This window comes from Anabrus simplex, chromosome X, assembly GCF_040414725.1.
Source record: "Anabrus simplex isolate iqAnaSimp1 chromosome X, ASM4041472v1, whole genome shotgun sequence".
NCBI classification, from domain to species: Eukaryota; Metazoa; Arthropoda; class Insecta; order Orthoptera; family Tettigoniidae; genus Anabrus; species Anabrus simplex.
The window spans coordinates 198,548,862-198,573,000 of NC_090279.1; the positions used below are offsets into that span (position 1 = coordinate 198,548,862).

Consider the following 24,139-nt stretch of genomic DNA (forward strand, 5'->3'; position numbering starts at 1 on the left):
GATAGATAGATATATCAGATATGCTGTCACGGAAAGATCTGTGACAAAATATTGTTTGTTGTATGCTTGGATCATGCTCACAAGGCTATGTTATCCACTGTACCTCAAGGTCTATATCCATTTTTCATTTACCAGTTACATATGGCGATATTAAAGGTGTTAAATCATACATTTTATCATAGTGTATTTATGAGCACAGTAGAGAGAATACCTGTATACCAACTCTGTATGTCAATAGCTAGCTCATGTTTCATACGTAGCGCGGATCCAACAGTTTAGTCCTCGGCTGGCAAATGAGGCATGTTTGAATACATAATATTTTTTCAAAATAATCACGGTGCTGAATTTTTAATGTTTGTAGATTTAAGGCTATGTGTACAAAATAATGTGGGACCATTAAAAAAACCAAAGTTAATACCATGATCCCAGAAAATATTAATGTCATGACACAGTACTTACTTTAAGTCTGATTATTAGTCCTTTGGTACCACTGCTGAAAGTGAAAACAAATGTCAATATCTTTAACCGTTCACGAGTTATTTGTTGAATAGCCCTGTATATGGGAGAAATCTTTGTGTTAAGTTCATGAATTTATCATTTTTAGTCTTTTTATTTTTAAACCTACATTAAGTATTATAAATAATTGGTTATCCCGGAGACACGACACAGGTAATCACATTCCGCTTGTTAATTTATTGTGCATCGTATTAACAACGTTTTCCCTATGCATTATTAAACTTCAAATTACTGTATAAATGTGAATATTACTTTCCCCACTTCTAATGCACCGAATCTTCCGCAAAGTACTACCCGACTTTGTCATCATATCAACCAGAAGTATTTCCATACTGGCCGCCCGCGACCAAAGAGTAACCGTGACGATAATCGTATGCTCATGGTTCCTGCGACTGATAGTCAGATATTTTTGTATCACAGATACGCGTATCACCGATATTCTGATGTATCATTTAAGCTCATCTCTAACCGTGACCTATGACGATAATCACATGCTCGTGCTTCTTGTGACTGAATCACAGATAAAAGTCACGGGTATTTTTGTGTCACAGATACGCGTATCACCGATATTCTGAAATATCGATTAGTAATGAGTAGCACCGGGAAAGTTGGCCGTGTGGTTAGGGGCGCACGGCTGTGAGCTTGCATCCAGGAGATAGTGGGTTCGAGTTCCACTGTCGGCAGCCCTGAAGATGGTTTTCCGTGGTTTCCCATTTTCACACCGGGCAAATGCTGGGGCTGTACCTTAATTAAGGCCATGGCCGCTACTTTCCAACTCCTAGGCATTTCCTATCCCATCGTCACCATAAGACCTATCTGTGTCCGTGCGGCGTAAAGCCACTAGCAAAGAAAAAGAAGAAAAAAAGAAGGGGAAGTAATGAGTAGTAGCTCTGTGAGTTTGACCTTCTTTATGCTAAGACAACTGGGACTACAAGATGTATGAGCCGATCCTAAATCTAAATCTAGAGTTGTTAAACCTCAGGGGGTTCTATTTTAGTCAGAGGTGAATAAGAAAGGAGCCCAAACATGGAAACACAAGAAGACAAGGACAGTTTCCACAACTGCATCTCTTCTAAGCCACTGACGAGTTCTTTATGCTTCCCAGCTTCATCAGGAGGGCGGGCATCAAAACTCATTGAGGGGTTGTCTAGACAGATCGTCAGTCTTCATGTGGGGTAAGTGTAGGGTAAGAAGAAAGCAGAGTATGTGAAAAGGGAAGATAAATACAGGTGGTAAAAGAATAGGAGCACAGGACAAATACAAAAGGAGATAAGGATCCCAATGGGTTAATAATATGAGTATAAGAAAGGATTAAACAAGTGTCAAATCAAGTCAGAATGAGAGAGATAGGGGATTAAGAAAGGAACACACATAATAGGATGGACACAATGGCACCAGGCGAGTTGGCTGTGCATCATTTGTACTTGAAAGTTTTTAGTAATGAAGTGCCTGATTTAAATGGATTACTGTAATAGAGTAAAACATGTAATTATTTACCTTCATTATATCTAAATAGACTGAAACTACTCCCTAAAGTATCAAAAACTTACGTGCTTCATACACCTAGATATGCCAATAACCTTACAGAAAAAGGTAAGCTAATGGGTTCATACCCTGTAAATAGGATTGTCCTTTTTAATCTTTAATACTCCTGCAAAGTTCTTATTTACGTACTATCACTTTAATTCTTGGTACACTTATTGCCACTACATCTACTTCATGGTTGGGGTTGCGAATAGGATTAGAAGTAAACTTACTATCCTTCATGCCTCTAAAAACTAACATAAAAGAATATTATATCGACTGAAGCTTCTTTAAAATACTTCCTTATCCAAGCGCTTGCCTCAGCTATATTACTCTTCTCTATTATTTTGATATTTATTATTATATTATATCTATTATTTTGATAAGAAGACAAGCCCTTGTGGTATTTCCGTGTCTCTTAACAAGGGTGATATACCCACACTGCAAGTCTTACTCTAAAGGAAGTTATTCTAAAATTAGTATTGTAAATTCAAACGAGATACAACTATTCAGCTTTGAGGCCCAAGTTTCACGTTTCATCACAATGCCACAAACACAGAGTGCAAAATATGACCTAGAAACAACTAAAATGACTGAAACATGACCAAAACAATAAAAATGGTTAACTATGTTTTATATACCGTATAAAACAAGACTCAGAAATGTCCAATTTGTGCTTAATTCCTACAAATAACCAAAACAGAAGACGGGGGGGGAGATATGACTTCTCCTGAACATCCGAATCCTTGTGATACATTTAAAAACTCTCTGAGCATCCGTGGCTCGGGCAGCAGCGCGCCAGCCTCTCACCACTGGGTTCCGTGGTTCAAATCCCATTCACTCCATGTGAGATTCCAGCAACACACTCCAGTATCATTTTATTTCATCTCAGTCAGTAATCATTGCCCCAGAGGAGTGCAACAGGCTTTGGCAGCCAGCATAATTTCCATCCTCGCCTCTAGATGGTGGCTTCATTCATTTCATTGCGTTCCTGACCCGATCCAATGACTGGAAACAGGCTGTGGATTTTCATTTAAAAATTCTTTCTCTTGCTTTCTCTCCCCCTCTTGCCCTCATATGCTCTAAAGAAACCAATGATGCACCCTCAATTGGTAGTTATGTGCAGCTGAGGTGTGTTCCTTTAAGTTTTACCAATCCGTTTTGCATGTTTGACATTCTTTTTTCCTGTATTTTCTTGGGGAGAATTTTATATGTGCAGTTATTCTTCTGGTAGCATGTATTACTTCCTCATACTTAGATGGGTTAAGGATGTATATCTTGTGTGTCTTCAGTTTTGGAACGTGACTGCATATGCCACGGCTGAAGAATATGATCTGGAAAAACTGTTGACCAGCATACAGCAACAGGAGCTGTACAATGCTCGTAAGCTGACCAACTGTCCTGAACTCGGTCCTGCTACTGTAAATGGTGAGCCTTTTGTTTTTATGTTCTTAACCCTTAAGCTGGCAGTTTCTTTTGCATAGTTGAGTAACCTATTCTAGGTAGTTTCTTTGACTTGATGTGAAAAGACTATCCTGGCATTAAAAAAATGAATAATTCATTTCCGTGACTAAAACATTTTTCTTTTTTACATTAAACCTCTGTTCATTATGTGCTTTTTACCTTTACCACATACTGCATTTCTGATTTCTGGGTTCTCCATTATCACTATCTGAACCAGATTTACTATTTCCATCTTCTGTATCAAACCATTCATTATCAGAATCAGGAATACGAATCTTTTGTATAGACCATAACAGTTCTTCTATAGGACTAATACGTGAAAGGAGGATGATGATCGATTTTTCCGCTCCAGCAAGCTGGGTGTGGGTGTTAACGAGCCCGTTCCAGTTTGTTCTGTCAATCCACAGCTGATGTTCTACCTTTTGCTGCCAATTTACATCTCGTTTGGCAAGGTGTTTTGAAAATTTGCTTTTCCCAACTATCACGAGGCCTCTCCTCTTGGCCTCTTACCAACAACATTTATTTCATAGTATGCTCTTGGGGTCCTGATTATTATTATATAAAATAAATATTTGACCCAGTTTGAAATGCCCCTTACAGTGCACCCCCTTAAGAAAAATTCCACTGTTCTAGCTCTCCCGGCAAGCAACTTAATGTTGAAAATACCCTAGGAATATGAGCTACCAAGTTGACGTAAATCAAATATAATAAAAGTATGAGAATATATTCTTTATTTATTCCTAAAAATTACAATCCTGTTCTTAATGGTAGTTATCTGGTTGATTAGATTAGCAGTTTGCCTTTTTCTACCACTACAGGTGCTAATGTGATTACCGAGCTCGATAGCTGCAGTCGCTTAAGTGCGGCCCCACTGTCGGTAGCCCTGAAGATGGTTTTCCGTGGTTTCCCATTTTCACACCAGGCAAATGCTGGGGCTGTACCTTAATTAAGGCCACGGCCGCTTCCCTCCCATTCCTAGGTCTTTCCTGTCCCATCGTCGCCATAAGACCTATCTGTGTCAGTGTGACGTAAAGCAAATAGCAAAAAAAAATAGCTAATGTGATTCAATGCAGAGTTTCAGTTAAGCCCTTATAACTACATTCGGTGTGGACATTTTTCAAAAATTAAAAAAAAAAAAAGCCTGAGGGTATTGAGCCAAGGAATACATTACAGAAAGAATTACCGTATAATCTCAAATACCGCCCTTATTTTGAAAGAACAAAATTTTTAAAAAAAGTGAAGTCAAATTATTTACAATCTTTACTAATACAAATCAAATGATTAGAAAGTACAAGTAAAAGTAAACAGATATTTCCAGAACGATATCCAACGAGTTCATTCATCATCATCATCATCATCATCAACTTCGGAACTTTCATCACCATCACCTTCCCACAAAATGTCGTCATCGCTGCCATCCATAGCATTAGAAATGCTACATTTCCTGAAGCTCTTGCGTATGAGGTCTCCAGGGATACGATTCCATGCCGTCAAAATTCTCGAACACAACAGCTGAACTTCCGAGCGCTGAATGCGACCAGTTGGCGTCAGTGTGTGATTAACAGCCACCATCCATTCAGTTTCTGGAAACTGTACACTCAGTCCATGAAAAGCTCTACGATCACCACTACATTTTAATAGCACATTTTTCGTCTTCTATCGCGAATACACGACTCGTCAATATCGTATTTCCTACCAGCGGCACGATTTCCAATAATTTAGGCTTCCCGAACTACTTTTAGTTTCTCATTCGCAGTAAAAGATCGCCAACGCTTTGTAGAATTCATGTTGATACTCTGAGAACATGCTGAGACTGGCGCCAAGCGCGGAAGTAGCGTATACTGAGAGCGGAGAGAGCACTGTTGCCAAGCCACGCCGGCGGTGACGCTTGATTTACGCCCATTCGGAAAGATAAATTTTTCAGAATTTTAAATAAGATCCGCACCCAATTTTGGAAGCGATATTTTCGAAAAGACAGTGCGGGTGGTATTTGAGATTATACGGTAAGTTAGTTTGGCTAGGATTTGAATCAAAAATAAAATTAGTAAAGAACAAAGCGATTTTAGGCCGTTTATCCAGAACTGCGTTTAGGCTGCAAGAAATTTTCGAAATTTGTTTCTTTAGTTTGATAGAGCTATCCAAGACTCATAATTTGGAACCTTTCCGGGCCCTTTAACCCTTCAACTTTTGACACAATTGAGGAAATTGCTTACTTGTATGCTTTTTATAGTATGTGGACCCCTACTTTGTCTGCTAAGAAATGTTTTCAACATTAAAATCTGACGTGGCTTTCTGGAAGAAGTTTTCACGACAACACTAGATTTTATTACATGTTCTGTCTGTTAGGTCATCAGCCCAGAGGCTGGTTGGATCCTCAAATAGCACCACCAAAAGTTATGCGGTTATAAGGAAGCCCCAAAAACCAATGGCAGCACCAAAATGAGGCGTACTAGGCACGATGAGGAGTGAGGTAGTTTGCCATTGCTTTCCTCACTGGGTCAGAAAGTACTATTGGAGCATGACTGACCCTTTGAACAGCACCTTTCATAACACTCGGATGCACTAGTCATGCTCCGAATGTCATTACTCAGCACTACCCATACCCCAGCAGCTTTCATATTGTCACAGCCATGGATGTTGACTGGGACTTCGGTGGAAGCTACACTTTACTCTGGCCTGTGCCAAGAGACGGATGAAAAAGTACTGTATCCATCAAGAAATGACAGCAGGCAGATATGAGAGTCAAACAAATTTATTAAAAATCCACCTTTCCAATAGGCTACTTTATAATTTTTTTTGTACTTTTACAACACTAGATTTCACAACTAAGTTTCACAGCTGGCTTCTGTTTGAATGCGCATGCGTGAATTGGATTTGTGACACTTTCGGCTACTTCCATCTTTTCGTGAAACTAAACTGGGAGGTTATAAACATTTTGATCCATTACTTGGTTTGCAAAATGAAGTTGGGATGTGAAGAAGTTGTGAAATGTCTCGACTTGTATGCAGCCCAGACGAGTCTATAAAGAAAGAAATATAACTTAATGATATCATTGGTGGAATTCTGAAAGGATGTTAACACGTTCACGCCCGGCGTAGCAACTTCCATGCATAGTGTTTTCTGGTGTGGTATGCCCTCCGTGAAAGTTTCCGTGCGCCCTCCCCATCACATTACCACAGGCTTCAGGAGTACCTCTGGCACAACCTCAGAGACATTATCGACCTATGGTCATGCAAGTATACTAGCGCCTTGCAATACGGCCAGTAGGTAGTAATGATCAGTCTTTGAATGTTAAAAGCTTAGCGTAGTAATTGCAAAAATTTGCATATACAGAGTCCATCAGAAAAATGTATACACTCTTTGTTAGACGATATCAGGATATGGACATTGTCAGCTGTTATAAATGTTTTTAAATATTGTAGTATGGTCTTTCGCTCAACAGATGTCGGTACTTGCATCACCATAGTGGGAAAACAAAATGGCTGGAGCACGCTGGACGTTCCAGCAACGAAAGTACATTCTGAAGTGGTTTATCAGGTTTGATAATGCCATTGAAGTGCAACGTCAGTGGAGGAGGGAGTGTGAAACAGAACCCCCAACTCTCCTAACAATTAAACGCATTACTGGGAAGTTTGAGACAATTTGTGATATTCACAAAGGAAGATCGGGAAGAACGAGCACAGCTACCAATCCTGCTTCATTGGTTCACGCGTTGAAAAGTTTTGCTAATTCTCCACAGAAGTCTGCTACGCAATGTGCACAGGAAGTGGGGATTAGCAGTATAAGTGTACGACGATTTTTGAAAACAGCTAAGTGGGAAGTTTACATCCCACGATTACTGCATGTGCTTAATGAGAACGATCCCGATCATCGAATGTGATTTTGCGAATTGTATCAGCAAATGGTAACAATTAACTGTGTCTACTGGGCTCCGGAAAACCCGCATGTTCACGTGGACGAGGTGGTCGATCTACCAGGGGTTAATGTCTGCTGTGGGCTGTTGTCAAGGGGCTTACTAGGACCCTTTTTCTTTGATGGTACTGTCACTGGAGCAGTGTACTTGGAAATGTTATGCGCATTAATTTTACCAGCTGTACATGCGCTTTATGGAGCCGATGATGAAGTCTTCTACCAACAGGACGGGGCGCCACCACACTACCATGTAGCAGTATGAGCTTTCCTGGATGACAGTCTGCCGAGACATTGGATTGGACGACGAGGGCCCATTGAGTTTCCCCCGCGGTCACCAGATCTTACCCCTATGGACTTTTACTTGTGGGGAACTGTGAAAAATCAAGTCTATCGACGTAAGCCACGAAAGCTGGAGGCCCTTCGCCAGGAGATTACAGTGGCATGTGCAGAGATCCCCATTCAAACATTGATGGATATAGTTACACCGACTGCTCCTCGTTCTGTTATGTGTCTGGCAGCCTTCGGTGAACATTTTGAACATCTCATGAAACCATATGTTTAATTGAAGACAGTACTACATGTGTAATCAAAATTTAAATGGAAAAAAAAAAAAAAAAAAAAAACCCACACAATAAATAGTTCTTGTTCCATAAAGAGTGTATACATTTTTCAGGCGGACCCTGTATTTTCCAATATGGCAAACCACGTTACATACGAGTGTTAAGTTATTAGGTTCAGATAAGAATTATTGGTAAACATAAGATGCTAAAGCATATTGAACTATGAGGCTTGAAATTTTTCTCACCAGACGCCTTAAGGCACTGGCGAAATGTTATCCGCCTTAAGTCTGATACGAGAGTGAACCTGTTAAGTACTCACTTCCCCACTGGTCCCTTCTTTATAGATTCCTATAACATCTAACAACACCAGAAGATTCAAGCTCTTAAAATCCGTATTGCACTGCATTTTATAATCAAGAGGAGTTGCCCCAGCTATTTCACCTTTTACTGTAAAATTACATACAGTTAATGGCTCAATGCAGAGTTTTATTTATTAATTTAAAGAACAAAAAGCCAGCAAGATAGAATAACATTATAAAGACATGGTGTTTTTCACAAAGAAGATTGAAGGCGACTGTGGCATATCATGTTTTTAAACTTTTTAACATATCCATTATCTGTGTTTTAAATAATGTGTCTTTTGTCATTTTATGTGTTACCTTCTAAGCTGAAGATGTCTCAAAACTAAGAGACTAAACATGTCCTTCTAAAAGTGTTCTGTTTTGATAACACAAATAATACATGCATTGAAAGGTAGGAGTCTCACGATTTCATTGTTGTTTGTTTCGCTGCATACTTTGTCATACTCCTGTGTTTGTATATACAACTGGAAATGCTTATAAAAATGGCTCATTCTGCTTGTTATGACTTCACCCTAATACACTGGCAGAAAATGAAATCCCAACACCAAGAAGGAGTTGCGCTAGATAAACAAAATTCGTGAAGCATGTTTGCTCATCTGAAGGATGATGCCTATTTGAATTTGCACGCTACTCAACGAATAGTGGTGCTGGTAGTGCCACTATGACCTTGCAAGGCAAGTTTGCTTTAAATATGCGCAGTACACTTCATTGTCCGGTGTTGACATTGTGAGATAGACCTTTAAGGAGACAAAGAAGGCAGTATCAGCAGCCTCCTGAGTTTGAACGAAGCCGTGTAATAGAGCTGCGAGAAGGTGAATGTTCTTTTTGCGCAATATTGCAGAAAGACTTGGCAGAAATGTAACCATAGTGCATCGGTGTTATCATCAATGGTCACAGTAAGGCACTGTCTCAAGAAGACGGGATCCAGCCGCATTCGGGCCAATCCGGAGAGGGAAGACCGCTGTATTTGCCACACAGCTGTGGCGGATCATACTGCTTCTGCAGCACCCTTACGAGCTTCAGTTGGCACCAGAGTGACACAGCGACCTGTAAGAGGGACAGCTCCGAGTCAGATGTTCTGTAGCGTTCATAGCACTAACTCCAAATCACTGCCATCTGTGGCTTCAGTGGTGTCATGTTAGGAGCTCATTAGAGGCAGAGTGGAAATCTGCTGTGTTCTCAAATGAGAGCTGTTTCTGTTTCGGTGCCAGTGATGGCCATAGGTTTGTAAGAAGGAAACCAGGTGAGCGCTTGGAACCAAACTGTCTGCAGCATCGACACACTGGACTTACTAGGAGTTTGGTCTGGGGAATGATTTGCTTTGACAGGAGGAGCACTCTCGTTGTTACCCCAAGATGCTTGACAGAGACTGGGGATTGAACCGGTTGTACTGCCACTCATTTGCAGTATTCAGGCGATCTTTTCCAACTGGATAATACTTGTTTCATACTGCTGCTGCCATCCAGCATGCTGTACAGAGCGTCGACCAGTTGCCGTGGCCTGGGAGATCACTACACCTTTTGCCCATTGAGCACTGATGGGACGACAAATCCAGCATCATCCAATACCAGCATTAACCGTTGTTGATTTGACTGACCACGTGCAAGAGGCGTGGAGCTCCATCCCACAAAATGACATATGGCACTTAACCGACACAATGCATGCATGATTGCATGTTTGAAGATCGGTTATTAATGTACCACCACATCTTGTCACGCACGCTTCAACCGGGTGACCTGAATTTTTTTTTTTTTTTTTTTTTCAAATAAATACAGTATGTTACCTAGACAGTTGCTTAGCTTAAATTAATGTCTTCTTGGTGTTGGGATTTCAGTGTATGCAAGGAGGGTTTGTCAGTGAACAAAATTTTGAAGTTAATGCCTTGATTGTGTTTCAACAGATCTGGATGTCGTATATGCGACGGCTCGTTATCCCGTCGGCGATGAACCTAGAGAGATCTTCTTCTTCCGGGAAGGTAGTGCCGTGTTCTGGAACATGACTGAGCTAGAATGCAACAACGTACTCGTGTTCTTACGCGCCTTTGAACAAAATTCCTATGATGAGCGCTTAGTGCAGGAAGAGTGTGACATCATGCCTTATTCCTACTCTGACACTGGGTAAGATCTGCTGCCAGAGGGATTTATTTCAACCATAAAATAATGATGTATTTTATAGGATTTATCCATGTGCTCTATAGAAAAAACTGAATGATGGTATTCTTCTACTGCCTCATTGGCCCACTTCAGCCATTTTCTTATCTTCGATAAGTTTTCTTTCCAAATTGCCCAGTATATTTTCATTTGTTCTGATCTTTTCTGCTGTTGCTCATCTGTAAATACCCTTTTGATTGTATGACGTTTGTCTATTTTTTGTTTAAATCTTTTATGTTTTTCAGTTTCTTTAAAATTTCTGTTTTGTTTTGAAATCGTCCAGAACTATTTCTAGTTCTTCCATATTCTCCCTCATTTCCTCAATCCATCCTACTAGAATTGGCTAGTGTGTGTATGTTCCAAAACACTGAGACAGCGACATCAGCTGTCTCGATGCCTCGACACAACAAGGCTCCACTGCTTCGAAGCAGTGAGATTGCTTCGCGTGTCATGTCACGTGAATGCAAATTCCAGTCGTTCCGTACATGTCAGCTACATCGATACTTCGAAACAGTGACGGCATTTTGTTTATCCTCTCGCCTCAGTAGAAACGCTCCGCATGGCATTGCCCTGAAGATGAGCCGACACTCGTTAATAGCCTTTCCATATTCTGAACCATGAGTCGGGTTACTAAAAGAACAGTGCACTCCGCAATGTAAGGTCTTTGTTTTACACAGAAAAAAGACATTGTTCTCAAAGCAGAGTCATAACAGAAAGACTCTCCTGTTTGTCATATGTAAAAGTTTCGAAAATTACGTTTTAAACTTCAGTTTGAAGTATATTTTTTAACTGAATTGGGTCAAGTCTGTTACTGTACATGTAATACCAATCTTCGACTCTTCTTAGATTTATTTACTCATTTTTTAATCACTCAAATTAGTTCATTTAGCCTGTTAACTATCTTACTATGCTTTTGTGACTAGTTTCCGACTTTGGATTCTTCTTAGATTTCATTAATCATTTTATAGTTATTCAAATTAGTTACTGTTTAAGTGTGCTTTTAACTGTAAAACTGATCTCTTTTAGTATCATTGTAGGCGCTTAGTGAAGAAGCAAACACAGTATATTACTATGTGTTTGTCCAACCCTGGCAGGTTTTTATGACTGGATGCCCTTTCTGATGTCAACCTCATTAGATGGGTTAATGAGATGAAATGAATGATGTGATATATGATAGTAGGAAGGGAGAGAATGAAACCCGGTGCCGGCACATAGCCTACTCCTGTCGAAAGCACCAAGGGGTCTGCTCAAGGCTGAACGTCTCCATCCGATGAACGAATCAACATCAACAGCGTCACATGCCCTCACTCCGTATGGCACTGCGGAGAGGTTTGGAATTTAATCCAGGCTTTTGGCATGCAATCTAGTGATTAAGAAATTGTATACCACCACCTCTCTTACCCTGCCGGCCACCATTCTGATGGTGAATTTTTTTTCAACCAAAGGGACTCGAACCGGCTAACTACGGTGTGAACAATTTAGACTACAAAACGCCTTGATGATCATGGCCACCAGGTGGGCTACAGTTTATTACTATATACTAGTCCTTCCTTCCTTCCTTCCTCGATCAAGAAGATCTACGATCTTGAAATGATTCTTACTAAATGTTTAAACAGCGTGGGAATGTTCCCAAATTTTCTTGCCTTGTGTTAATTATTTATTCTATTGTTCCTTTGGTGGTTCCCCAAGGCTGTTTGCCTTTAATATTGTCTTTGCTTCATTTGTCAGATATCCCACTTGTTTCTTCTTCTTCCTGAAACATTTCTGCTTATGCAGGTCGTTCCCAGAGCCTCTTCCAACCTTCTAATTTTCCCACACAGTCTATCCTTCATCACTGTCTCCCATTGTAGTCCTCTCTTATTTACGTCATCTCCCACCTCATCCCTTCATCTTGTTTGTGTTCTTTTGACATGGCCAAACCATTTCAGCCTATTTCTCTCCATAGTTTCTTTTAGGCAGTTAACGCTAGCGGACACTCCCTTTCTATTACAGCAAATTTAAAAATAATTTTCAAGTTCATGCTTTCAACATTATCCACGCGTCACATATGGACGTATTTTAGTGCCTACAGTATTATCTGTCTCAATTCAACACAATTCACTAGAGGCAATAACAAGTGGTCTGCCTTATCCTATTCACGCTGTCATCGCTAGCAAATATTTTCACCGGTCTAACGGATTTCAAACTTCAAGTTTATACCCAGCAACTCTACAATTAATCCATGCTTCAAACATCGAAGTTCTTTTTAATGTCTACTATTACATCTTTTCTATTTTAACAACCTTTATGATTGTTTTTACTTTTCAGATTATTTAATATTCATTGTACTTTATGAAAAATCTTTGATGTTAATCTGTATAATATGTTACAGTCTAATTTTGATACTGTACAACCACTTTTATCACAACTTTACCATTCTTTTAACATAACAACATTTTTAACCATTTAAATAAACTCAGGGCCCTGACCTTAAGCTTTGTATAATTATAGTTGATGATGTTCGCAAAGACGAATGAAACATGTCCTATTAACCAATGTACCTCATGAATATTTTATAAATAATTGAGTGCATTATTTTTGTATTGAATAGGTGGTAATAAAAAGTTTTTAACTTTAATACATTATCTTCAATACGGTTTAATTCTGAGATTTATCACATACACTTCCTTGTCAAACTCCTCTGTCTGTTCTAAACCATTCTTATTTTTTGCCATCTTATTATAACACAGTACTCATACAGGTCACTCAACATAAACTGAAGCCCTGAATGAATCTCTGAAAACAGGACGTCGTCATCTGCAAATCTGAAGTTATCAAATATTTATTTCTTCTTCTTCTTCTTCTTTTATGACCACATAGGATCACTTTAGTCAGTCCGTCGTTCAGGTCTCTTTGAAGGGATTGTTCGGGCTTTGCGGTCCTCCCAGTACTTCTTCAGACGCTCCGATCTTCGTGCCCTTTCCTCAGTTGAAAATGTGCGTGTTGTTGGTTTGTTTTGTGTAAGGGTTATTGCCACATTTTAAATTTCAGTCCAAGTCTCGAAAAAAGAATGATATATATGGGTATATAATGCTGTTTTTATTCTTCCCAGACAAAGTCATCTGGCAGATGGCAGCATATTCTTAGCTCCAGAGCAGACAACACTTCTGGATAAGTACACGTTCTCCAATGCGATGGCGCTCTCTGTCAAGCTGGGAATATGGGAAGCTTCATTGGACCGTTATGTAGACAGCATAGAGTTTATTGTAGAGGTAAGTTCTCTCGTGCATAATAACCTCTGCTGAAAGAGCTGTTGTTAGGCATTTTTCTCAATAAATTTAGTTTCCAAAACTCTGGGCACCAGAGGTAAACTATCCCAGGAGCAACATTTTACTAACTTTACAGAAGATTGGAAAGAAGTTGCTGAGGAAGGCACATATGTTTCTACCTTTAAGGTAGGTTGAAATAACAGTTCTGGCCATGGTAAACTATCATGAGAGCCAATGTGATAAGGAATGCGGCAGACAGCGTATGGTTGAAGCATTGTATGATCACTTACCGTCTTTTTATCGCTGGGTTCTGCTTGCATTTATGATAGGATAGTATTACATAGCTTATCTCCATTCCTCCAAAACATACATGGACAACAGTGTACCCATAAGGAGACACAATCAAAACAAGTCACTCATAATCGTCGTTTTTGCGTTTATGATAGTTTACCTTTGACTTCCAGAACTGTTCTCCCCAACAGATGTGGATTCTCAAGTAAAAACAATTCAGTAATATAAAATGTTATATTGTGTTCAGTAGCTCTTAACCCTGAATTAGTTGCGCAGGGACTTTTACCGAATTTAGTCACGCACGGTCTTAAATCTCACCTATCAATTTAAAGTAAGTTTACTTTCCCGCGACCGAGGAAAATTACTGGATCTTCAAGCTATTCTCCATTTTACTTTGGCGTTTGAAACCACAGTGCCTGATACTGAATGTGTCACGCTGATCACCGGGAGCTGACAAGTTGCTTCAATGGATCTACTCGTCTTCAACTCCTGCACGATCATGGATCTTCGATTGTGATGTGACTTTGAGCCTGACAGTGTTTAAAAACTTGCTCATTTAACCGTTCTCCGCTATTCGTAAACATTGTGAGACTTTGCCGAGCGCTGCGTATGCCATGCTGCCGCTCAGAAAATTGCGCACTATTTTCTTTTGACTGACTTTCATTTTACTTCTTCTATTTTTACAGTGTCTACCCCCTTTCATTTATATCGCCTCTTCTACTGATCCGGAGTGTACTTAATCTTTTCCTTTTCCTATGCATTGTTTTTCATGTTTTAATCGGCTGATGATGACCTGGACTAGGGTCGAAACCTGTACCATTTCTAATTATTAAATGGGAATGTAATTTACTACATTTCTTATTCTTTTGTATTGAATAGGTTGAATCTATTTATCAGTTATTTCAATTTTAACTCACCTATCAATTCAATGAGTTGATGAACTCAACAAAAACCATCATACAGCCATTGAGGGCATAAAATTCATTAAACCTTTTATTACCAGTGTACTCGGGCTACCAAATGTTAGCTAGAGCAAATAATCCCGAGGACCACAGAAGAAGGGTAAGAAATATTCAATTCCTTCTCAAAAAATGTACCAAAGATTTTAAAAATCAGCATACATTGATGAATACAGTCTATAGAAATGACTAAATGTACTTCAACTCTGTCTTCATGTGCGCTCATGTTCTTATATTCCTTAGTCTACGAGGCCGGTTTGAAAAGTTCTCGGAATCACCGCTAGATGTCAGTGCTAGAGCAACGAGGTTCCCACGCAATAATCACACATCCTTTGTGAGTGAACACGTGGCGCGTTAGTGCTCTAGCTGCAGGAGTGTGGTAGTGACGACTCTTTGTTGTTGTTCCCGCGTAGTGATTTGTGACAATGGGAAAAACTGAGATTCGAGCAGTGATTAAATACTTTGTAAAGAAAGGTATGAAAGAAAAGGAAATTCACGCCGACTTTCAGAACACACTGGGGGACTCTGCTCCTTCATTTTCAACTGTTGCCAAGTGGACCAGCAAGTTTAAATTTGGTCGGGAGAGCTTGGATGATGATCCGCGTAGTGGACGGCCAAAAAGTGTTACAACCCCAGAATTTATATGGAAAATTCCAAATTCCCATGGAGGGAATTAGATATTTTTCACCAATACAGCATGTCAAGAACATATCAGATGTAACGCCTGAAAAGCCTTACATTTGATATGTCCCAGAATTTATCGCAAAAGTGCATAAAATGGTCATGGAGGATCATCGACTGAAAGTGCGGGAGATTGCTGTAGCTGTAGGGATGTCTTCTGAACTTCTTCTTCTTCATGTGCCATGTCCTCGCAGAACGTTGGCGATCAGTAGCATGATCTGTTGTTTGTTCATAGCTGTTCTGAACAGAGTAAGCTTTGTCACCCCAAACCACTGGCTCAAGTTGCCGAGCCATGATGTCCTACTTCTCCCCGGACTACGTTTTCCATTAATTTTCCCTTGGAGTATTACTTGCAGAAGGTGGTATTTAGAGTTCCGCATCATATGACCAAAGTATTCTAGTTTCCTTCTCTTGATGGTAGTGAGAATTTCTGGTTCTTTGTTCATACAGTGCAAAACGTCTATATTGGTCATTTTAGCTGTCCAAGGTATCTTCAGCATCCTTCGGTACGTCCACATTTCAAATGCTTGCAATCTCTTGCACATGGTCTCAGTTAGTGTCCATGCCTCAACGCCGTATAATAGAATGCTGAAAACGTAGCACCGGAGTAGTCGTGTCCATAGTGAAATGGAAAGGGTCACGGCTTGTCAAAAGTTTCCTAAGTCTCTGAACGGGTATATTATATTTTAACCGAAGAATTGGGTATGAAAAAATTATCCGCAAGATGGGTGCCGCGGCTCTTGACATTGGACAATAAACGCACCAGATTGGAAATGTCCGAACAAAGTCTGGCCCGTTTTCAGTGCAACCAACAAGATTTTTTGCACTGGTTTATGACTACAGATGAAACTTGGGTCCACTGCTATACCCCAGAGGCAAAACAGTAGTCAAAGCAGTGGAAACATGCTGATTCACCACCACCAAAGAAAGCAAAGGCAGTGCGTTCGGCCAGAAAGGTCATGGCCTCAGTTTTCTGGGATGCAAAAGGCATTCTGCTGATAGATTATCTTCCTACTGGCCAAACAATTACGGGGCAATACTATGCAAACCTCCTAGACCAACTACAGGAAAAGATACGTGAAACAAGGCCTGGTTTGGCAAGGAAAAAGGTCATCTTTTTATCAGGACAATGCTCCGCCGCACACAAGTGTTATTGCCATGGAAAACTTCATGAACTGGGGTAAGAATTGTTGCCACATCCACCTTATTCACCTGATTTGGCACCATCAGCTGAAAATTTTCCTCGGTGGATGGAGATTTTCTACAAGGGAAGAACTGACAGCCGAATTGGAGAGGTATTTCGCAGGCCTGGAGGAATCTCATTTTCGAGATGGGATCAAGGCATTGGAACATCACTGGACCAAATGCATTAGTCTACAGGGAGACTACGTTGAAAAATAAAAGCAGTTCCACCGAGTTAAGATACTTAATTCTAGTACATTCCGAGAACTTTTCAAACCACCTACGTACACATCTGGTTCCCGTTGTTGCATCCTATATTCATATAGGTATCGTATTACTTCAGCAAGCCCCACGGGTTCGATTCCTAGCCGAGTTCAGGATTTTTACCTGGATTTGAGGGCTGGTTCTATGTTTACTCAGTCATAATTACAATTGAGGAGCTATCTGATGATAAGAAAACGGCCCCGGTCTAGAAAGCCAAGAATAACGGCCGAGAGGATTCATCATGCTGACCACTCATCACATAATCCGCAGGCCTTGGGGCTAAGCTTGGTAGACCCATCAGGGCTGTTGGATTATATTCCTCCTTAGTTTTGAAATATAAAAGGGATACAATCGACATTTCATAGAGTTTCTCTAATTCTTCACTGGCAGTTGTACTCAACTCTTAGTGCACGCTCTACAGTAAATTGTATCCTCCTTGTAAATGTACTTTCGACAGTTCGCACACGTAACACTTGTCTTCCTATCCTGCCGCTAAGTACAGAAACTGCATCTTCCAAGTGCGCCTGTGGCTTTGATGATTTTTGCCTGTCAGGAATTCTGACAAGCAGCCGGACTTACACTTTCAGTTATCAAGGGAGGTTTTCGACTGTAGCTCTAGAATTTGAACGTTAGGCAGTTATATAAAAACGTGTATTCCTTCATAATATATTCTGTATATTTTGTATAACATCTTAAAAATGAAACAAAAACTTCTGCTTCGAAAACTTAAGACATAAATTTTAAAGATCTTATTGACAATTCAGGTTTTTAAAGTTGTAATCCCATTCATAGGAATGATATCATTTGTTAGATGATTAATTATAACAGTTTAGTATTTTTATTTGTAAGATATTTGATGTCCACCTCTGTGGAATAGTGGTTAGTGTGATTACCTGCTACTGCCAGAGGCCCGGTTTCAATTCTCGGCTCTGTCAAGAACTTTGAAAAGTGGTATGAGGACTGGAACGGGGTCCACTCAGCCTCAGGAGGTCAACCAAGTAGAGGGGAGGGTTCAATTACTATCGTGGCTATCCTCAAAGTGGTTTTTTGTGGTTCCCCACATCTTCTCCAGGCAAATACCTGGATGGTACCTTACTTAAGGTCACAGCCACTTCCTTCCCTCTTCCTTGTTTATCCCTTCTGATCTTCCCATCCCCCTACAAGCCACTTGTTCAGCATAGCAGGCGAGGCTGGGTGAGGTACTGATCCACCTCCCCCGTTGTATTCCCCCACCAAATATCTCGCGCTCCAGGACACTGCTCTTGAGTCGGTAGAGGTGGGATCCCTTGTTGAGTCCGAAGGAAAAACCAGCCTGGACGGTAAACGGATTAAGAAACAAAGAAAAGGATATTTGATATTATGGAGTAACATGTAATTTGATCAAGTCCGCAAAATATTTTGTGAACATTTTTGTGTTGATGAAAGGAATGTAATGGTGCTCTTGAAATGTACAATAAATTACATGAATTTTATTTATTTATTTAATCTGGTGATGTGTTAAAGAAAATGGAGTCCGTAAGGAAACCTCAATTTATGTTCAGCTACGAGGAACATGTTATGCTGTAGAATGCAACCTTGTAAAAAGGATATGGTTTGCTGTCAGTATTGTTACAAGTTGACCACATTATTACTAATAGTATTTCAAGATCCAGTACAATAGGACTCTCATACCGCTACAGTGTTCGAAAAGTGTGTTTTGATGATTCATTTGACCATGTATTTATCTGTTTAATTGATAAACAGTTTTTCAGCATTCAAGACATGGACATTTTTCTTGCTCTTCTTTTGTTATATTATTATGTCATTTCTCAATATTACTATTTTTAGTATTTAATCTGTTGTTTATACTGAAGATGGCCCCAAGTATAGGGCCAAAACATGTGTAGATTTTACATTTTATATATTATATATATGTTGTATTGAACTGGAGGATACTTCTTAAAATTATGAAATTTTATATACCAACGAGTTAGACACTAGTACAGATTACAGTATATGAAGTTTATATCTTATGATTGTCATCCAATTGTTTACATAAGGAGTTTTGAGCCAGTGAACATTCAAAAGAGACCCAAGTATCTGCTCTGGCACTTAATGTCAGAATTTATACTTGTTGAAGTATGAAAGAAACTGAATTTTCTTTAATTTTAAATTTTTCCTTGCAGGACCTCAAACGTGGCAACAAGATCAAGATCAGCCAAGAAGAAGTTCTCCGTAAGACTGGCGAGTTGTTTGCTCTGAGACATCTCATCAACCTGAGTTCTGATCTGCTCGATACACCGGACTTCTACTGGGATCGAGAAACTCAGGAGGCTCTCTACCAGCAGACCTGCTCGTATTTTAGCATTCAGCGGCGAACAAGGGTGAGTTCCTACTCATAGCAAAACACTTCTGTCTTTCACTATACAGTCACTATACACTTGGCGAATGAAACGAAACCTAGAAATGTATGTTGTATGGCATAAGGGTGAACGTTCGGAAAACAAAATTCATGGTTGTTAGCAAAGAAGTAATTGATACCACATTGTCAGTTGCTGATGAAGCCATAGAACGGGTCCGTTTGTATAAATATCTTGGGTGCTGCCTGAATGATGAATAGGACTGCAGCAGGAAACCAAAGCTTGCAATGAGCAAGCCAGGGGTATTTGTATCAAAATTAAGAATCTGCTGTGTCACTGAGATCTTAGTCTGAGAAAGAGACTATGTGTCCTCCAGAGTTACGTACTCCCCGTACTAAAGTAAGGATATGAGGGGTGGACGTTAACCAGAACCGTGGAGAAAAAGACAATTTGACAAAAACAACTGTCAGTGAGGTCCGTTTTCTCTTCCACGTCCTGAGCTATAGCTCAACAAACACACACTGAAACTCAAATCAAGCTACAATCAGCCGCTAAATATTTTTAACAAAGTTTTTACAGTGAATGATTGTACTCTAGCTGTTCAACGTAAAATGCGTGCATTATTGTCGTGTTTCAGTTCATTTGTATGGGATTGTATTGTAGTTAAATTGTCCGCAATATGTTTAACTTTATTTTTAATTCTTTCCAGATTGTCCCATTTGAGCGTGATTTGTAAAGAATGAAAATGAAGCCCTTCCTAGATCCTTTCTTGCTGCTCTGCAATAAAAACCCATCCAGAACCCATATTTAACTGCATAGAACCTTTTCAGTATGGTGGATTCTTGTTTTGGTAAGATTTTTTCCTCACCTTTTATTTCTCTGCTGTAAAGTTCTTTTTATTCAGCAGTTTTGGAGCTAATAATAACAATTTTAAAAATATAATTATGTGTGGCCTCCGGAGAGTCAATGCCAATTAACAGTTTGCACGTCTGTTCAGATGGAGCCCTTAAGATGGCAAAACATCCATTCCCTGAGCCAGAGGATATATCCCATAGAAGTTAAATCTTCGACTCAGCTGGGAATCAAATCCAGGACCACCCCCTGTGGGCTGGGGACGCAGACAAAGAATACATCCATGGTATCCCCTTCCTGTCGTAAGAGGCGACTAAAAGGGGCGACCAAAGGATGATTGAATTAAAACCATACAACTACTTGTGATTAGTACCACCACGCGGCAAACACCATGGGTTGCTTTTACTTGCGCATAGTACCACTATGTTAGGTACCAAACAGGTTTGTGATTGATAGCAAAAGAGTACGGTGCCGGCTTTTACAGTACCTATGATTAGTACCACTATATGAGCGACACCATGGTTCTGGCTTGCCTATGATTAGTACCTACTATATGAGAAACACCACGGGATAGCGCGAGTCCCTGTGGTTAGTACACTTCTGTGATGAACACCATAGGTTTGCATTGCCTGTAAATGGCGCCGCAATGTGCGAAACACCATAGGTCTGTATTACATGTGCGAAATTCATTACCTGTGATTAGTACCATACTGTGTGGAATACTGCGAGTTGATGCTACTTTTCATTACTACCGCACCATGACAAATACCGTGGTTCTACTTTCCCAGCGATAAGTACCATTATGAGGGGCTGATGACTAGGAATTTGGACCCCTTTAGACTAAAAGCATCATCGTTTCAGTATTATGCTATAGACGCAGTCCCTTGGTCAGTAATACTATTATTTTACGTCAGTTTCTGTGAATACCAATAGAAATGGTCTGTTACTGAACATTATAAATTTTCCAGCTAACTCATTCCTGGTTGCCAGCGTTTTGCCCTCGTATGCCAGGTTGGGCTCATCAGTTGGTACCTAGCGCACCTACCAAGACGCTGGCTAGTGCATACCGTGGAGGCCACTGCGTAGGCTACTTGGAGCCACCAGCAGTGCCAATGCACTATGAGAGACTTTTTCCCTTTACCAAAAATTGATGCCTGCTTGGCCATCAGATGATACAGATGTTGATTCGTATAGGGAATCTGAAATATTTGTCCCGTATGAGTAAATTTATAATACCAATATAAAAGGTCTGTTATTGGACATTATAAATTGTCCAGCTAACTCATTCCTGGTTGCCAGCGTTTTGCCCTCGTGTGTCAGGTTGGGCTCATCAGTTGGTACCTAGCACACCTACCAAGACGCTGGCTAGTGCATACCGTGGAGGTCACTGCGTAGGCTACTTGGAGTTTCTGTGAATGCGAGACATGCGGGTCGGATCCACTGATTGTTTTAAATTCATGTCTATCCATTCATTCTTCATCTTCACGTTTTGAATTCTGGTCAGTGGAGGATTTTGGACTTTTAATTTGTCATTCCATCTCATTTCGTACCATTAGGGGCCGATGACCCCTTTAGACAACAAGCATCATCATCATCAAATCCAGGACCACTTGGACCAACTAGTCAGCCATGGAGCTGGATGATGATAATAATAATAAAAAATCAAAATCTCTCTATCAGGCCATTTTCAGGCATTATAGTACTCTAGTCAAACCTGAATGCTTATATGCGACTGAGACATTAACCATTGTACGGCGTGCGTCAGAACTACTGACAAAAGAAAAGGGATGTTCTTCGCGTTATGTTAAGAACGATGGTACAGTCTCGGATTGGCGGAGAAAATCTTTTGTTTAGAAAAAAAAGAGGACACTTTGTTACTTCTGGGCGCGCGATTGAAATTGACGAAGTCGTCGTATTTTCTGTGCCAGAGGACAAGCCGCTGCCGTGCTTCGGGAGAGAGAAAGGGAGAGGATGTGGGGTGTATGATGGAGACAGAGATAATGTTCTGCGCGTATGTACAAGTTTCCTCGTTCAACTGTACAGGATTGTCCTTGTCTCTTACAGGCAATATCCACAGTTCGTTTATTAAACAGACGTAACTGCACACACAGTACAAGAATACTCTTGTGTCAGTCAAGGAATGCACCAGATCGTTTCTCCTCCCGTCTGTTGGTCTCAGTAACGTTCTGTATTATTTAATTCTTATTTTATTTAACATGTTCGAAGATGCAACACTGCCACCCTACTATTGTATATTCCTTCACTCACAACATTGTAAATGGAATGAAATACATAATGAAGGAAACAATACAGTAGATGTTCAGTACGCCCCCCCCTCCTACTTCTTTGCACAGTTCACAACGGTGTAGTAGTGACCTTTGGACTCTGCTCAGGATGTGTGGTGTGTCGCAAACAACCTGGAAAGCTGCCTGTATTCTTGGTACAAGTGGGTTTGGCATTGTAGTCAGTTTGTGCAGAATGAACTGTACACTGCCTACTGGGTCTGGGAAGCGACTATGTGAATCTTGTACATTCGCACCTCTGTCTCCCACTGATATTTGTATCCAGTATTCATATCTCTCCTGTGATACTTCCAATATTTGAATTCAGGGATGCAGATGCCTGTGAGGACTAAGGAGACCTGTCCTGGCTTGAAACATACAAGCACATTGGTTGCACCATATAGAGGATGGAGGTCGTGGTCGAGCCTAGCATTGTTTATGCCTGTGATGTTTTTCTACTTTCTATGATGTTCATGCTTAAATTGTGTAACAACAGATACAGTAGTTCTGTGCCGGTGAGTGCGGTCGTCTGCAATGATATACCAAGTATTTGGACCAATGACAGTGTTCCTGAAGGTCTTCATAATCTGATCTTTGCCAGGGTGAGTGGCTCAGACAGTTGAGGCGCTGGCCTTCTGACCCCAACTTGGTAGGTTCGATCCTGGCTCAGTCCGGTGCTATTTGAAGGTGCTCAAATACGTCAGCCTCGTGTCGGTAGATTTACCGGCACGTAAAAAGAACTCCTATGGGACTAAATTCCGGCACCTCGACATCTCCGAAAACTGTAAAATTAGTTAGTGGGACGTAAAGCAAATATTATTATTATTATTATTATTATTAATCAGATCTTTGTAGAGCTTCAGAGTGGCAGCATGGGGTCTCCTGCCTGTACTGACTTCACTACACTGAATTTTTTAAGGATGTCTGTCATGTTTCATGTGCTGGACATGCCTAATCCATCTGAGTTGGTGACCAACAATGGTTCATCTTTGTCCTTCTCTACAACTGCTGTGTTTGGTTTTGAATAGGTGGACCTTTCTCTACCCTTTGATAGCTTTGAATGTAGTCATGCCATTTGATGTTCAAAAATATCTGAGCCTCTGTCGACGACAGCGTCCTAGTTTCTTCAGATCACGGTGATATAGAATCCAAGTTTCACATCCATACAGCAGGATGGAGATGACAACTGCTCGATACACAAAGTCTATCCCGCAGGATTCTTTTACGTGCCAGTAAATCTTCTGACAAGAGGCTGTCGTATTTGAGCACCTTGACATTTATGAGCGTTTTCTATGTGGTATGAACAATTTTAACATATGTTGTTATTTTAGTTGATTATTCTTCCATGTCGATACACTCATCTTAAATAGCCTATGCATACTGAATACAGTACCGTAGTCTCATGTTGGTTACCATGTGATAACATGATTTTGCTTCTCCGCTCCAAGTGCGTGCGATTTCGTTGTGACTCATGTTGTTAACATGGATTATTTTGTGTGTAGAGAAAGTATTTATTTACCAGTGCCCGTGTATAATTCCCACAACTGTCGTGT

The 24,139-nt window shown here is 40.3% G+C and overlaps 1 protein-coding gene across 1 annotated transcript in view; it reads left to right on the plus strand.

The window, feature by feature from the left end:
* The window catches only part of LOC136886845 (required for meiotic nuclear division protein 1 homolog), a 32,637-nt gene that overhangs the window by 2,770 nt on the left and 5,728 nt on the right, over positions 1 to 24,139 (plus strand). The window contains exons 2-5 of the mRNA XM_067159691.2: positions 3,333 to 3,468; positions 10,239 to 10,455; positions 13,580 to 13,739; positions 19,279 to 19,476. Of these exons, the coding sequence (XP_067015792.1) occupies positions 3,333 to 3,468; positions 10,239 to 10,455; positions 13,580 to 13,739; positions 19,279 to 19,476 (711 nt within the window). The remainder of the gene's footprint in view (positions 1 to 3,332; positions 3,469 to 10,238; positions 10,456 to 13,579; positions 13,740 to 19,278; positions 19,477 to 24,139) is intronic.